The sequence below is a fragment of the Patella vulgata genome, chromosome 1, assembly GCF_932274485.2.
Source record: "Patella vulgata chromosome 1, xgPatVulg1.2, whole genome shotgun sequence".
NCBI classification, from domain to species: domain Eukaryota; kingdom Metazoa; phylum Mollusca; class Gastropoda; family Patellidae; genus Patella; species Patella vulgata.
The window spans coordinates 89714870-89732613 of NC_065879.2; the positions used below are offsets into that span (position 1 = coordinate 89714870).

General features: G+C 36.3%; 1 protein-coding gene across 2 annotated transcripts in view; it reads left to right on the plus strand.

Moving 5' to 3' along the window:
• Positions 1-7362: 7362 nt before the first annotated feature.
• LOC126810615 (nuclear receptor coactivator 7) overlaps positions 7363-17744 on the plus strand; it is an 83464-nt gene continuing 73082 nt past the window's right edge. The window contains exon 1 of one of the 2 annotated variants that reach the window (XM_050535808.1): positions 7363-7692. In XM_050535808.1, coding sequence (XP_050391765.1) covers positions 7646-7692 — 47 coding nt within the window. In that variant the 5' untranslated portion in view covers positions 7363-7645. Of the gene's footprint in view, positions 7693-13827; positions 16609-17744 lie in introns of those variants that run through there. The other variant, XM_056098543.1, reaches the window with a different exon arrangement.

Here is a 17744-nt window from a genome sequence, read left to right on the forward strand (position 1 = left end):
TAGATCTAACAATAATTACACAGAACACTGCTTCACTTCACTTCCAAACAACATTTAATTTAAAGGTAATCCACTCTGATTTTAGGTTTTTTGTTTTTTTAAAGATAAATTATGGGAGATTAGATAAAGAGTTGCCAGTTCTCGCTATAATGGTTAAAATATAGAAAACGTAAATAGAATATACTCTGAACCGAGATATTAACTTTTATTGAATTTTAGGCTAGCTTCGATCAAGTCGGTACGATAAAAAAAAAATAAAGTCTCGATTACCTATTTCTACGTTTAATTATTTTTCCAAAAATGTATTCCAATCCGCTAACGATGACATTGGGAGTTGATTATGGTCTGGTTAAATTGATTAATTTCTAATTAGTATTTTAGATAACATTTCAGGCCCAAAAAATACCTGCAATAGGCACATTTAGCCTATTTCAGATCTTTCTTTAGACATTAATTAACTTATCAAGACCATAATCAATCCTCGATGTCATTGCTAGCCTGCGATATTTATTGGATTAAGATCCGATTTGCTGCTCAACTTTCATTCATGATTTAATCATGAAATGGATAATCGAGACTATGTTTTTATCGTATCGACTTTAGGTCTGAAATGTTATCTAAATTATTAATTAGACATTAATTAACTTATCAAGACCATGATCAATCCTCGATGTCATTGCTAGCCTGCGATATTTATTGGATTAAGATCCGATTTGCTGCTCAACTTTCATTCATGATTTAATCATGAAATGGATAATCGAGACTATGTTTTTATCGTATCGACTTTAGTAATGATGATCGAGGCTAAACCCAAAATTTAATCGCTAAAATCTCGGTTCAGAGTGGATCAATTTGACTGAAATTTTCGGCAAATTCCTTTTACATTATCTAGTTTTTACCTATTATAGTGAGAACTGCCAACTCTGTATCTAATCTCCCATAATGTATCTTTAAGTGAGGTTTATATCATTGCAGTACACAGTGGATCAGGATCCATTCATTTGATCTGATATTTCTTGTTTATTTCTGGAAATGTCTATTTAGTTTGTCTCGTCGACCGCAGGCGGCAATACTATATACCGGAAAACACCGGAAAACAACCGGAAAACAACATTTTATACTGAATACCGGAAAACACCGGAAAAACACTAAATACCGGAAAACACACTAAATACCTGAAACCACCCTAAATAGGTAACCCGGAGACTGGCACCCTAAATAGATAACTGGGAGCCTGGTCCTCTGTGTGCCCGGGTTATGATTAGGGTTAGGGTTAGTTTCCGGTTTATAATATAGCCCTTCACCGGGTTACCTATTTAGGGTGGTTTCCGGTATTTAGTGTGTTTTCCGGTATTTAGTGTTTTTCCGGTGTTTTACGGGATTCACTATAACATGGTGTTTTCCGGTTGTTTTCCGGTGTTTTTCAGTGTTTTCCGGTATATAGTATAGCCCTCCGCAGGGTCCGTTTTATTTGTGTGTAGTGTGGTCCTCCTGCACTTACTGTTATTGTTGTATCTAAGTCATAAACACAGAAAATAAATACGACTAATAAATTAACACATTTTTTTTGTTTAAGGGATGCATTATGTAAGATTTAGATAAAGAGCTGGTCGTTTTTGCCGTAATAGTTCAAAAATAGATAATGAAAAAGGAATATATCAAAAAAATTCAGTAAAATTACTTTATTCTGAGCGAAGTTATTAGGCTACTCTTTGAAGCTTTGATACGAATATCGTAGTCTCGGTTTTCATTACTATCATGTTACGAGAATAACTTAATCTCGATTGTCCAGTTTTAAATTAAACTATTAAATGACGAGTGTGTTCCAATCCATTAAAAATCACGAGCATCCGATGATCTAGAGAGTTGATTATGGTCTTGCCAGGTGAATAAATGTCTAATTAATAACTTTTATAACATTTCAGGCCTAAAGAAAGAACTGCAATAGGCAGATTTAGCTCTTGAATAAGATAATATTTAAGGTAATAGAGATTAAACATACATTATGCAAGAGCTAAATCTGTCTATTACAGGTCTTTCTTTCGGCCTGAAATGTTATCTAAATTATTAATTAGACATTAATTAACTTATCCAGACTATAATCAACTCTAGATGGCATCGCTAGCCTGCGATCTTAAGTGGATTGGGAGCCGATTTACTGCATAACTTTCCTTCTCGATTAAACGATTTACTAGATAATCGAGACTATGATGTTTATCGTACTGACTTTAGTAATGATGACCGAGGCTAGGCAGAAATCTCATTCGCTTAGTTTTCGGTTGATAGTGGATCAATTTGAATGAAATTTTCAGCAAATTGCCTTTACGTTATCTAGTTTTTAACTATTATAGTGAGAACTGCCAACTCGTTATCGAATCTCCCATGATGTATCTTTAACCACTTTAAAAGTTGAACTGTCTGAAATATGTTTTATCGATGTTATAACCAGACTAGAATTTTCTGCCAAATATTCTAGACGTTTTAAACGACTTTACGGTTATTTACCAGTTTCCTAATTTAACAGTCAGCAGTAATTAGCTATATTATAGGTTTTTATGCTAACAGGCGCATGTCGATAATTACACTAACCGTGCGCCATTTGCATTTGCGTCATCGCTAAAATATCAAATTTCTCTGGTTAGATCTTTGGTAAGAGGATCACGTGGCTAAGTGGGTAAGACGCTGGCTCGCTAGCCTGGAGGTCGGGTGTTCGATCCCTGCATCGGCCGAGAAAGTTCATCCAGATTTTCCGGCGTGGTTCCCCCTTGTCAGTGATGCAGGACGGAGGGCCTTACAAGGACAGCTGTCTAGTCCTTCGGATGAAATGAAAACCCAAGGTCACGTGTATACATTGGAATGCACCTAAAAGATCCCTTGGCAGTTGGAATTCGATATAAGAGTAGGCGATAGTGCCGCTGCCCGGGCAAAATTTCCCTCATAGCACAATGTATGGCGTATGCCCGTCTTCATTAGCCCAGCATAGGAGCAGAACAGTAGGACGTTAAACCCCATTTCATTTCATTTCAGATCTTTGGTAAGGCCAACTTCAAGTTTGGTCAAAGGTCATGAGATGTAAACAGGGCTAGCGCTAATCCCAACCCTAACCCGAACCCTGGACCTAGCCCTAACGCTTAACCTACAATCTAACCAACAATCTCGTGTCCTAACCTTATTTACATCTCAGCGACCTTGGCGAAAATTGAGTTGGCCTTAACAAATAGATCTAGCCAATTTCCCATAGGGCTTAATCCACGCCAATATGTTCCCGGGCTGATTATTTAACATTTAATTAAAGATACATTATTCAAGGGCTAAATATGCCCATTGCAGGACTTTCTTTGGGCCTGTAATGTTATATAAATTATTAATTAGACATTTATTAACATGACAAGACCATAATCAACTTTCATTGCCATCGGGTGGCTCCGATTTTTAAGTAGATTAGAACGTTTCGGAGATTTAATGATTTAATATAAAACTGGAGATGCGAGGCTAAGACTCGAATGACCAGTACGGTAGTTATGATTAATGCACACATCTTGTCAAAACTACAACCATTGATAACTTGACTCGAAATAAAGTAATTTGTATGAAATTTTCAATATATTCATTTTGCATTATATGTTTTTAAAATATTATAGCAAGAACGGTCAGCTCTTTATCTAAATTTTACATAATGTCCCTTTAATTAAGAAAACAAAATCCAAATACCAAGGCTAAATAACCAGTTGCTCAGATACAATCGGATTAAAAACATTTCTGTTCGTCCACAATAAAATGGCGACGGGCTGATTACATAGCGAGCAGCATTGATCTATGATATTTCAATTTAGCATATCTTTGTAAATGTTAAATGGAATTGAACCGTATTTGCCTTGCTCGGACTATTAGAGAGAGAGAGAGAGAGAGAGAGAGAGAGAGAGATGGGGTTTAACGTCCACTCGACACAAACTAGGTCATTTCGGGACTAACATATGGTTTAATTTTATTTCAATAATTCGCTTGCGCGTAGGGGTCTTTTTAGTAGTGGGAGGAAACCGGAGGACGCGGAGAAAACCCACGAGGTTGGACAGGCGACCCTACTCCTTGTCACGTACAACCGGGGAATCGAAGCCACACCAGTTGACTCAATGACAGACTTTATGGTACAGCCCGCACGTGCTAACCATTCAGCCATCCAACCTCCTTGCAAGTAAAGGGATTAATATCGCACTAAAATGATGCAGGGGGTTTGGATGGTCGAACGGTTTAACGCGTGTGTGTTAGGTCATAAGGTCTGTCATTGAGTGTGGCTTCGATTCCCCGCTTGTACGTTACAAGTAGTGGGGTCGCCTGTCCAACCTCGTGGGTTTACTCCGGGTCCTCCGGTTTCCGCCTGTAGCTAGCAAATTATTGAAATAAAAATGAATCATGTTAGTCTCTCTCTCTCTCTCTCTCACCCCCTTCTCTCTCTCCCCCCCCCCTCTCTCTCTCTCGCTACCGACTCCTACGCCCAAGCGATATATTGAAATAAAATTGAACCATATGCTAGTCCCAAACTGACCCCTCTCTCTCTCTCTCTCTCTCTTTGGCCAGGTGAGTCACATACCACGCCCACACTGATGATAACAAACTACCTAACGACCCATTACGTTTTATTAATTTAACAAAATACGCAGTTTACAATCTTTGTGCGTCATTTCCCGTTATCGGGAAATAGCAAATGTTCTACGATTAAATAAAGTCAAATTGATTATTAAGCATTTAATAAAGAAAACAAACGACGCAATTTAAAAAGTTTTGTGCTCCATTTGCCGTTTTCAGAAAATATAAAATTTTCTACGACTTAATCCGCGGTAAACTGTAGTCAAATGATTCAATCGAATTAAAATGGGGCCCATCAAAAAAATCAGCGAAAATCATAGGTGTTGCTGTTATGTTATATATAAGAGAGAATGAGAGAGGGAGAGAGAGAGAGAGAGGGGGGTAACGTCCATTCGACACAGCGAAGGAGAGAGAGAGCGAGGGAGAGGGAGTGTGTGTGTGTGTGTGTGAGGGGGGGGGGGGGTAACGTCCATTCGACACATTTCGGACCATACATACCGTTCCATTATATTTCAGTAATTCGCTTATGCGTAGGTGTCTTTAGCAGATGGAGGAAAAGCCCATTCCCTAAGGGTCACTTGCCGATTCAAGTCAGGTCGTGTGTCTTGTTAACAGAGAAAACTTTCGACCTAATATTGTCGCGATAATATTTATCTTTAAAACCAGGGGCCTGTTTCACGAACTTTTAACTAATATAAAATCAAAATTTTAGTAATTTGAATGGATAATATTGGATATACAGTAAAAGTCAAGTTTACACTAAATTCTTTAGTAGGGTCGTGGGTTTTTTTTTATCGTACCGACTTTAGTAGGTTCGTGTACCATACTAAACTTACGCCGTCTGTCTACAATTAGCTCTGCTTGAGAACAGACACTAAGCTAGTTGGCCGACATTTTATTTTCTATATCGACGATTTTAGTGGAAAACGCTAAGTATATTCCAAGAATTTTGAGAAGTACACATTCAGCTTCCATATAATAAAACTGTGTGTATGGCAGGTATGTGAAACGGGGTAGATATGGCGGCCATTCAGGACATAGATCTGTTCTCGAAGTAGATAGTTCTCCGTGTGCAAAATGGGGGGGGGGGGGTGTGTTCATGGTAGACATGAACTGGGGTTTAGCTTCCGACCTTTCTACACCAACCGGGATGATAAAAAATGAAAATGAAATGGGGTTTAACATCCCACTGGTCTGCACCGACTAGAATTTCATTTACAGGAGGACAAACGTTAAACATACATTATGCAAGAGCCAAATCGGCCTTTTGCAGGTTTTTCTTTATCTAAATTATTAATTAGACATTAATTAACCTATCCAGACCATAATCAATGCTAGCCTGCGATCTTTAGTGGATTATGAGCCGATTTACTGCATAACTTTCCTTCACGATTTAACGATTAAATGGATAATCGGGACTATGGTGTTTATCGTACTGACTTTAGTAATGAGGATCGAGGCTAGGCGGAAATATCAACCGCTTAGTTCTCGGTTCATAGTGGATCAATTTGAATGAAATTTTCAGTAAATTGCCTTTACATTATCTAGTTTTTAACTATTATAGTGAGAACTGCCAACTCTTTATCACGTATAAACAAGAAATGAAATGAAACGGGGTTTAACACGTCCTACTGTTCTGCTCCTACTGGGCTAATGAAGACGGGCATACGCCACACAGTGTGCCATAATGAAAATTTTGGCCGGATTTTCGACTCTCGAGGGATCTGTTACGTGCACGACAATGTGAACACGGGACCTCGGTTTTTCGTCCCAACCAAACGGCTATACGTTATCTCTTGTCAAGTCCTCTGTCCTGCACCACTGACAAGGGGGAACCACGCTGGAAAATTCCGATGGATATTCTCGGCCAACGCAGGGATCGAACGTGGGACCCCATATGTTAGCTTAAGCCAATGTCTTACTCACTGAGTCACAGTGCCCCCCCCCCCCCCCCCGGATAATTAAGGCGGGCACATGTCAGATATCGGCATCTCCGCTTACTTGTCATCAAATTCGAACGCCAACGTGTACATGGATTTTTCGTTCCATCCGAACGATAATACGCTGTCGTTGCCAGGCCCTCTGTCCTGCACTACTAACAGATGGGAGCCACGATGAAAATTGTAGGCCTACTTTCTCGGGCAACGCCGTGGTCTAACCTGGGATCCAGCTCCTTATAAACTGGCCCACTGTCGCTACAGGCCCCGAGTTCACTGGTAAAGACCCCTACTCGCATGCGAATTATTGAAATAAAATTAAACCATATGTTAGTCCCGGAATGACCTAGTTTGCGTCGAGTGGACGTTAAACCTCTCTCTCTCTTAAAATAGATTCTTGAGGCATGGTGTAATTTTCTTCGGATTGAGAAGGATTTGATATATATAAATCACCCAGTTTGTACCGGGGAAGGAATCTTTAACGTTTCGTCTGACTAACTATAGTTAAAGTTTAACGTCTGCTTCCACGGTAGTGATCGTAGACAAGACGTAGAAACTTGCTCTTGTTGTTAAATTGCGTCTAGCACGTTGGAACCTTAATGAAGCGCATACAGTTCATAATGAAACGTGTTGGCAGTTTTTATTTTATTTACTTAATTTTTTCCATGGGCTGCTTTCATAAACTTTCTTAAAATATATTTTACTCTCGGAGTTTTTCATATCTATTCTGACAATTCAGGAAATGGTTTGCAGACTTTAACTATTTCTTTTGTAGAGCTTTTCTGGAGTTCCCTCCCTTTGGATAATTTGACAGGAAACTGATATTATTGATTCCAATATGGCGGAGATAAGGGTGTAATTCCAACTGGAGTTGACTTCATGTTATTCTTTTCTTCTACTTAAACCACCCATTCCAATTGTCACTAAAACTGACTTTGGTAAACGTTTCGGTACATTTCCCTGTACACATTAGAATATTCTTGCAATGCCACATTGTCAGCATATTGAAAAATATTGGTGAAGCTGGCGAGGGTCGGAGGCGAGGATAAACTCGAAAATTCGATTCGACACTTTGTTGATGTAATGAGCCCAAATTCTTTGCATAATTTGCATGTATTATCGAAATGAATAGGAAAAGCCTGCTGGATAAACCGCTTGCTTTCGTCCAAAGGTAAGTGCATCTTCGTATATTTCTAAGCTCTTGTAAATTATTGTCGTCACGTAGCAAAAATACGTCATGTCGCTTTCTGCTGGCGAACTCATTACATTTTATAAACATTGGTCTATTTTTAGTAACACGATTATTGTGGCCCTAAATATCAACGTAGACTTTATTTCAGATATTATCAGCCATTGTTCTGTTTCTAAATGTGAACCTAGGTATGTATTAGACATGCTACAATAAATGGTATATATATTCATGTAAATCATAACATATTTATAACTGAAGAATATATTAGTATTACTAGCTACATGAGTACATGGCTTTAAATAAATAGTAGATATTTCAAGCTAATAATAAATATGATGATATGTTAATGTACAGATAGAAATGTACTGGTACAGGCTTGCATACATTTAATTATCACCCATCCCAGGTGCATTATAAATGAATACAGTTTAGATGAATAGAGTGTTATCAATAAAGTCAAAGAACCGTATAGTGAAGGACAGGTTATTTAGTTGAAATGACAATCCTTTATGTATTGGGATCAAAAATAAAGTCCTTCACTGCACTTTCAAGCATAATTATGTCAAAGGAATAAGTTTTAATTATTTCAACAATAATGAATTAATTCACAGCAAATGTAGTACAGTATTAGTATTACATGTACATAAGTGAGAAAAGCATTTTGAATTCATTTTCCACAAATTAAAGGGCTGATGTGTTGTTTAGAGCTGTAGGAACTAGTGCTGGTACGATATATCAATAAAGCAATATGTCACGATTCACCCTCTCTGACTCTCACAATCACGAGGCGCTGAATTGATTTTTATGCGCCGACATGGAAATGTGGAAGTATGTTGCTGTTGCCCCCCATCCATCCGTCGTCCAGAATTTCTTGTGAACGCCAAAAGTTATCATCCGATTCCTTTAAAAGTGATATTGTTGCACCTTGTGAACGCTCTGACATCAAAAGTTATCTGCGGATCTGTATGAAATTTCAGTAATTTCTGATTGTTATGTCTAGAGTTATGGCCCTTGTTTCACTTTGTTGAACATTGTGAACGCTCTAATGCCAAAAGTTATCGTCCGATCTGTATGAAATTTATATGGGTCATTAAGATTAGTGCAACGACGATGCCTATTCAATTTTAGCAATTTACAATAATTACTTCTAGAGTTACACTTTGTTCAACCTTGTTAATGATCGATTGATGAAAGTTATATGTATGAAATTTATATGCACCATTTAAATTTGTGAAATTGAATTTCAGCAATTTCCATCTATTACTTCTAGAATTATGACCCTTGTTTTACTTTGTGAACCTTGTGAACGTTCAAATGACAAATTAAAGTTATCCAATCCGTATGAAATTTATATGCATTATTTAGATTAGTAAAACGAAAAATAAAATTGAACCATGTGTTAGTCCCGAAATGACCTAGTTTCTGTCGAATGGACGTTTCTCTCTCTCTCTTTCAGTTGCTATTTTGATTTTTTTTTCATACTTAAATGTTAAATAGTCAATCTGAGTAGGTCTACGTATTTAGAGTGTATTAAGCCAGCCATGAGAAATTTGACATTATACCGAATATACGTCCCTTGTATGTGTACATGATTATGGTATGTTATTGGGTAGGATGTTGAATACTGTATACAGTGTGTTGGGGAAAAAATCCTAACCGATACAGAATGTCGGTAAATGTCTTCCCGAGATTCCCTAACTCATTTGTTATTCAAACCTGCCTGTACATTATACATGTACACGTTTCCCGGGAGCATTACTATATTACAACTCCTTTAATTTATTATAGACAATATTAGTTCGACCCTAGCTTAAGGTAGACTTGCGAATTCATTGCGGGAAGCACGGCAAAACACGATGTATTCGTATCGAAACACGGTGAATTCCTAGAGAAACACGGTGAATTCCTAGAGAAACACGGCGAATTCCTAGCGAATCTAAGAGAAAATTCGTCGCGGAATCAAGCAAAATTTCACCGTGAAATCTAAGCGAATTCCGAGAGTTTTTTTCACCGCGTCGCGGCGATTTCGGTCCAAAAAATTTGGGAGGAACTGTATATACATGATTATGGTGTGTTATTGGGTAGGATGTTGAATATATACATGTATCCCTTGTATGTGTACATGATTATGGTGTATTATTGGGTAGGATGTTGAATATATACATCATTATGGTGTGTTATTGGGTAAAATGTTGTACCATGTATTTTATCTATTGATTTGTTTTCTAAGATAACGATATGTCTCGATTCCTAGTTCTACTGCGTAGATAATATCAATGTCGAGATAAACAACTAACTTCAAGACAAGAAATGACAGCTTAATCTTTTTGATGGTTAGAATTTAGTGATTGAACAGGAAATACATAATTCTGTGAAATAAAATTAAAGATGCCTTATGTAAGAATTAATTATACTAAAATTTATTTATAATAACAATTACCTGATTCTACACTTAAACTTATATAATAACAGTTACCCAATACTACACTAAAACTTATAATAACAATTACCCAATACTACACTAAACTTATATAATAACAATTACCCAATTCTACACTAAAACTTATATATAATAACAATTACCCAATTCTACACTAAAACTTATATATAATAACAATTACCCAATTCTACACTAAAATATATAACAACAATTACCCAATTCTACACTAAACTTATATAATAACAATTACCCAATTCTACACTAAAACATGTAATAACAATTACCCAATACTACACTAAACTTAGATATAATAAAAATTACCCAATACTACACTAAACTTAGATATAAGAAATATTACCCAATTCTACACTAAAACTTATATATATATATATATATATAGCAATTACCCAATACTGCACTAAAACATATATATAATTACAATTACCCAATTCTACACTAAAACGTATATATAATAACAATTACCCAATACTACACTAAAACATATATATAATAACAATTACCCAATTCTACACTAAAACTTATATATAATAACAATTACCCAAGTCTATACTAATACTTATATAATAATAATTACCCAATACTACACTAAAACTTACATATAATAACAATTACCCAATTCTACACTAAAACTTATATAATAATAATTACCCAATTCTACACTCAAACTATATATTTTGAAAAATGAATCTCTCATAGGAATATCAATCCAAAAATGTTTAAATTTCATTCAATATTTACAAAGATATGTTGAATTAAAATTTCAGCAATCTGTGCTACTCTGATTGAATCCAAGCTGGGAAATTTTGATTTTGTTTTCTTAATTAAATGTGAAATGATCAATCTGAATATATACATATTAGCGTTAATAAAGCCGTGAGAAATTGTATGTTTTAGTTAAAAAATGGACATAGGACATCATCACTTTAATTAGACTTTCACCAAGTTTAGGTGGGGGGGGGGTGGATGGCCGAATGGTTGGCAAGTGAGTGCTGTATTATAAGGTCTGTCATGGAGTCAACTGGCGTGATTTCGATTCCCTGGTTGTACGCGACAAGGAGTAGAGTCGCCTGTCCATCCAACCTCATGGGTTTTCTCCCACTGCTAAAGACGCCTACTCGAAAGCAAATTATTGAAATAAAATTATTAAACCATGTGTTAGTCCCGAAATGACCTCTCTATCTCTGTCTCTCTCTCTATCTCTGTCTCTCTCTCACCAAATTTAGACACCTTTTAATTTCTTCTATAAAGACTCTAATCGGTAAGAAACCATTGTACAACAGTCCGAAATATCTGGAGTAGGAGGAAAAGAGAGTTGAAAACAGCGTATTTCGTTGTCAAAGATGTATTATTACACCATAATCAACCGAATCCAACTGAAACAGTGGAGTAACTTACCGAAATAACATCAAATAGATACCTTAGAGAACTTGCAAGGGTAGACAATTACGTCATCGATCTTGAGTTTAACCTTGATTACCAATTGTTGTCAAGAATGCTACAGCTGCTCACCGTGAGGTTTCGGTGTCGCGAAAGCCTTCAGTACTCCTGCAGAGTTCTATTTTTGTTTTTGTTTTACATGAACTGATCAAATATAATAAATAATCTTACATCTTAACAGGAGTCACGGTGGCTAAGTGGGTAAGACGCTGGCTCGCTAGCCTGGAGGTTGGGTGTTCGATCCCTGCATTGGCCGAAAAAGTTCATTGACATTTTTTGACGTGTTTTCCCCTTGTCAGTGGTGCAGGAAGGAGAGCCTGACAAGGACAGTTGTCTAGACGTTCAGATGATACGAAAAACTGAGGTCCCATGTATACATTAGCATGCACATAAAAGATCCCTTGGCAGTTGGAATTTATTGTAAGTGTAGACCATAGTACCACTGCCCGGGCAAAATTTCCCTCATAACACACTGTATTGCATACATGTATGCCTGTCTTCATTAGGGTTGGCAGATGGAATTCGATATAAGCGTAGACCATAGTGCCGCTGCCTGGGCAAAATTTCCCTCATAGCACACTGTATTGCATATGCCCGTCTTCGTTGGATCAGATTAGTAGGACGTTAAGCCCCTTATTATTTTATTTTACATCTCAACATGTTAAAAATCTAGACAAGTTTTTATTTAATCTATACAGTTTGTTATTTTATACTTGCGGAAATTTCTTTAAGATAATCCTCTGAAAGTTTATTGAAGATGTCAGCTTTTATTTAAAGTAGTACACCCATACATTCGAGACTCGTCAGCTTTTAGAAGAAAAACAAACAGTGTAGCTCATGTTTCTGTTGGGTACATTACAGATTTGTCAGCTTTTATTTTAAAAAAAAAATCCAGTGCAGCTCATGTTTCAGTTGGGTACAAAATGATTTTGTAACATTGTTTAGAAAGGGAGAGCGATGGTATGACATTATGATGTCTGCTTATCAGTTGAAGGCTACAGGACCTTCTAGCCCAGACAGGACCTTCTAGCCCAGACAGCTAGGCCCTGAGTCACTTCCCCTGACTAGGAGTCCTACAAGCTACAGGACCTTCTAGCCCAGCCAGCTAGGCCCCAAGTCACTTTCCCTGACTAGTACTACAAGTGTAGTAAGTGACTGTTCATGTGTGCGTTAGCATTCTTATACACCTTGTATGTAAAAGATCCCTTAGCAGTGGCAATTTGAAGAATAGTAGGTGGAACCTTGCTCTCAAGCAATATTCACCTCTAGTACACTGAATGGCGTATGTCTGTCTTTATTAACCCAGTTGGAGTAGAACAGTAGGATGTTAAACTGTCCAAACTCGTGGGTTTTCCCCCACTGCTAAAGACCCCTACACGCAAGCGAATTATTAAAATAGAATTAAACCATATGTTAGTCCCGAAATGACCTGGTTTATGTCGAGTGGACGTTAATCCCCATCTCTCTCTCTCTGGTATAGTCCCTTTAATAAAACTGTAAATACTCTGTATGTGATATGTCACATTTAAAAATTATTAAATAAAAACTGAGATATACATATATACCACAGGAGAAAGGAAACTAATGTTTAAATTTATTTTAATAAGTGGGATAAATAAAGAAAATAGACAAGTTGTGGTTTGATGAAACAAGATGAAGCAAGATTCTCATAATTTGAATAATTTGAATTGCAATGACTAAGTTTGTGACGTTTGAAACATGTGAATTGAATAAGTGAGATAAGTGCAGAAATGAATTAAGTTGTGGTTTTATGAAGTCATATTTTCAGAATTGAAATAATTTAAATTTCTATGAGCATATGTGTCTGAAGACTGAATAAATGAAATAATTAAAAGAAATAGACCATTTTGGGTTTCAGGAAGTCATGTTTTCAGAGTTTAAATGTGTAATTATGTGATGTTTGAAGCTTTTAGATGTTAATGTTTGTAAGGTTGACATAACAGAAGTAAATATTTTCAATTACAATTACCAGTATTCAGATGTTTGACATATGAGGCTTAAATGTGTGATATTTGAAGTATTTGTTTACGTTGAATTTCTATGATTGAGAAAGCTGTTTGTTGAAAGTTTGACAGAAGAAATACACATTCTACCGGAACTTGATGGAACATATTAAGCCAACTCCAAGAATTCTAGTGGATAAATTTAAAGGGTTTTGAACAGTTTGTACTGTTAATCCATGATATAGACTGGACGATCAATCTATGATATAGACTGGATGATTTTTCTATGATATAGACTGGATGATTAATCTATGATATAGACTGGACGATAAATCTATGATATAGACTGGACGATTAATCTATGATATATAGACTGTATCTATTTTGAAAGTTTAGAAAAAAATGTGGTGATTTGACTGAAGTAAAGTCAAATAATTTGAATGTGAGGATACATGTGTAACAAATATAAAGGATTAAATATACTGTGTTTAAGTTTTAGGCTGTGTGGAAGATCAAACTACCCACATCCAGGTTTAAGGTTACATTAGTTAAGAGCTAAATCTGCCTGTTGCAAATCTTTCTTTAGGCTTCAAATGTTATAGAAATTATTAATTAGACATTTATTATATGACAAGTTCAAAAACAACTCTGTAGAACTTCAGATGGATTGGATTTAAACAGTTGTCCATTTAATAATTAAATCAATTTACCATTAATCACCGACGTCACTCCTGGAGACTGCCAATGAAAGAACTGACAATCAAGGGTACCGTAGCCATTGAGAAGGTTACTTGATAATTGAGAATATGTGGGTGGAGTTATCGTCTGTCAATCAAACAATCGGCAATTCTCGGAGACAGATGATACCTACTTCTAGTCCAAACTTCCAACAAGGACAACTTTATTCAGAATAAAGTAATTTGACTGAAATTTTCAATATTTTCTTTTTTATGATCTATTTTTGAATTTTTATAGCAAGAATGGCTAACTCTTTATTAAACTCTTAACTAATCTATCTGTAAAGGGACGTAAAAGATGATCTTCTACAAACTTAATGATATTTGCTAACTCTGGATCTTGCTAACACCAGATCTTGCCAACTCTAGATCTTGCTAACTCTGGATCTTGAATTGGTCATTAACCAAAGTAACATCTGTTTACCGTCATTGAAGTTATCGAGAAATCTAAAATGGACATTATTAGAAAGTACCAGAGCTTATAAATGGACATTCTTAGAAAGTACCAGAGCTTATAAATGGACATTATTAGAAAGTACCAGAGCTTACAAATAGACATTCTTAGAAAGTACCAGAGCTTATAAATGGACGTTATTAGAAAGTACCAGGGCTTATAAATAGACATTATTAGAAAGTACCAGAGCTTATAAATGGACATGATTAGAAAGTACCAGAGCTTATAAATGGACATTATTAGAAAGTACCAGAGCTTATAAATGGATGTTATTAGAAAGTACCAAAGCTTATAAATGGACGTTATTAGAAAGTACCAGAGCTTATAAATGGATATGATTAGAAAGTACCAGAGCTTATAACTGGACATTATTAGAAAGTACCAGAGCTTATAAATGGATGTTATTAAAAAGTACCAAAGCTTATAAATGGACATTATTAGAAAGTACCAGAGCTTACAAATAGACATTCTTAGAAAGTACCAGAGCTTATAAATGGACGTTATTAGAAAGTACCAGAGCTTATAAATAGACATTATTTGAAAGTACCAGATGTTATAAATGGACATTATTATAAAGTACCAGGGCTTATAAATGGATGTTATTAGAAAGTACCAGATGCTATAAATTACAGTTGTAATATGTTTAATAATTTATAAAAGAAAACAGCTAGGCTTTGTATGGAGTTATTGGCATCTTCATTCTATATTAATATTAGTTACTTACCAAAATAATGTGTCTACGATATCACCCTTGGTTGAATTGGACGTAAAACTCCACGAACAAACCAACGAACCAAAATAACATTTGTTTACGTTGTTTACAGTAAGTGACATTATCGAGAGAACAAAAAATGGCCATTATCAGAAAGAACCAGAACTTTAACTCTTAGAATTTATAAATTTTTATGCATATTCAGTATTAAGAGCTGAATAGTGACAATTGACAAGAAATAGATTCACTCAAATTTAAGGATGTCAGTGATTCTAGTTTTGTGCTTTGTGGGGCAAGAGACTGAGGCGACTGCCTTATGATGTTTATCATGTTTTTTGTGGATTGCAAAAATGGACGTTATTAGAAAGTTCGTAAGCTTAAGATCCTAGTTTTGTGTTTTGTCGCCCGATAGATAGATAGATTGAGGGGACGGCTTTGTAATGTTTATGAAAGCTTATCGTGTGATTTGTGGATTGCATGCTAATGGACATTGTTAGAATGTTCGGAAGCTTATACTCTTAGACTTTGTCATCGTGTTATTTGTCGATCGTTTGCTAATGGACATTGTTAGAAGGTTTGGAAGCTTATACTCTTAGAATTTCTCATCGTGTTATTTGTGGATCGTTTGCTAATGGACATTGTTAGAAGGTTCGGAAGCTTATACTCTTAGACTTTGTCATCGCGTTATTTGTGGATCGTTTGCTAATGGACATTGTTAGAAGGTTCGGAAGCTTATACTCTTAGACTTTATCATCGCGTTATTTGTGGATCGTTTGCTAATGGACATTGTTAGAAGGTTCGGAAGCTTATACTCTTAGACTTTATCATCGTGTTATTTGTGGATCGTTTGCTAATGCGTATTGAATATTAATATTAAGTATGATTGATTCATGATCCTAGTATTGTGCTCTGTGGCCCAGGAGATTGAGGAAGCCGCTTTAGTTAAGCTTTTCGACATCTGATTTGAGGCCCAGGAGATTGAGTCGGCTTTTCAACAACTTATTTGTGGACTATTAAGTTTATATGTTAAGACGGCTGGGTATCGTATATGATCCACAAATGTATTGGGAAAAATATGCTGCAGAAATTATGGGGAGATTTCTATGGACGTCACCTCCACACGATTGCATGTAAGTTGGAATTTTATTCATGAGATCCTTGAACTCTCTGACAAACAGATCTGGAATCATTTCTCAGACAGGAACCACAGTATTTCAGTGAGTTATATGCTGGAGGTCGCGGGTTCGATCCCGTTGTTGTCCTGCGTGGTTTCACCATGTCAGTGGTGCGGGACGACGGGCCTGACAAGGAAAGTTGTCTAGTTGTTCGGATGGGACGGGAAACCGAGGTCCCGTGTACACATTGACATGCACGTAAAAGATTCCTCGCAAGATTAGACCGTAACACTGCTGTCAGGTGGGTTTTACTGTTCTACTCCAACTGTTCTAATGAAGATGACTGTCCCGGCCAAATTTCCCTCATAGCACATGGCATATGCCAGACTTCAATAATCCAGTTGGAGCAGAACAGTAGGACGTTAAACTTCATTTCATGTTGCCTGGTAACCTATATCTAATGTGCTATACCAGTAGCATAACAACCAATCTTTATTTAAATGTTGCCTGGCAACCAATGTTTAATATGATTTACCAGTAGCCTGGCAACTAATCTTTATTATGGTGTTGCCTGGCAACCTTTATTTAATGTGATTTACCAGAAGAGAGAAAGATATAGAGAGAGTTTAAGTCTACTGGACACAAACTAGGTCATTTCGGGATTAACATGGTTTAGTTTTATTTCAATAATTTGCTCCAGGGGTCTTTAGCAGTGTGGGGTTGGACAGGCGAACCTGACACCTTGTCACATACAATCAGGGAATTAAAACCATGCCAAGACAGTCATAAATAACATGCATGATTTAACATGTACAAGTTAACCATTCGGCCACCCCAGTTAGAGATAACACTAGAATTATGGTGTTTTATCTGATATAACAGATGGTGTTCTTCACAATCATTTTAAATCCTACATAATTACCACATATTGATGTTTAACACACATGGCTTCCATCATTTAATTATAATATGTCACCAAGCATCGTTAAACTTATCACATCTTTATGTTCACGGTAATTTATATTTATTTACGGGTTTTATAGGATTATTGTGGGTTTTTATATTCGAGGCCGGGTGTTTTAGATCATTGGGTCAAGTGATCTAACATGCTTTAGATCAAAAGGTCTGTCATTGAGTCAAGTGATCTAGAG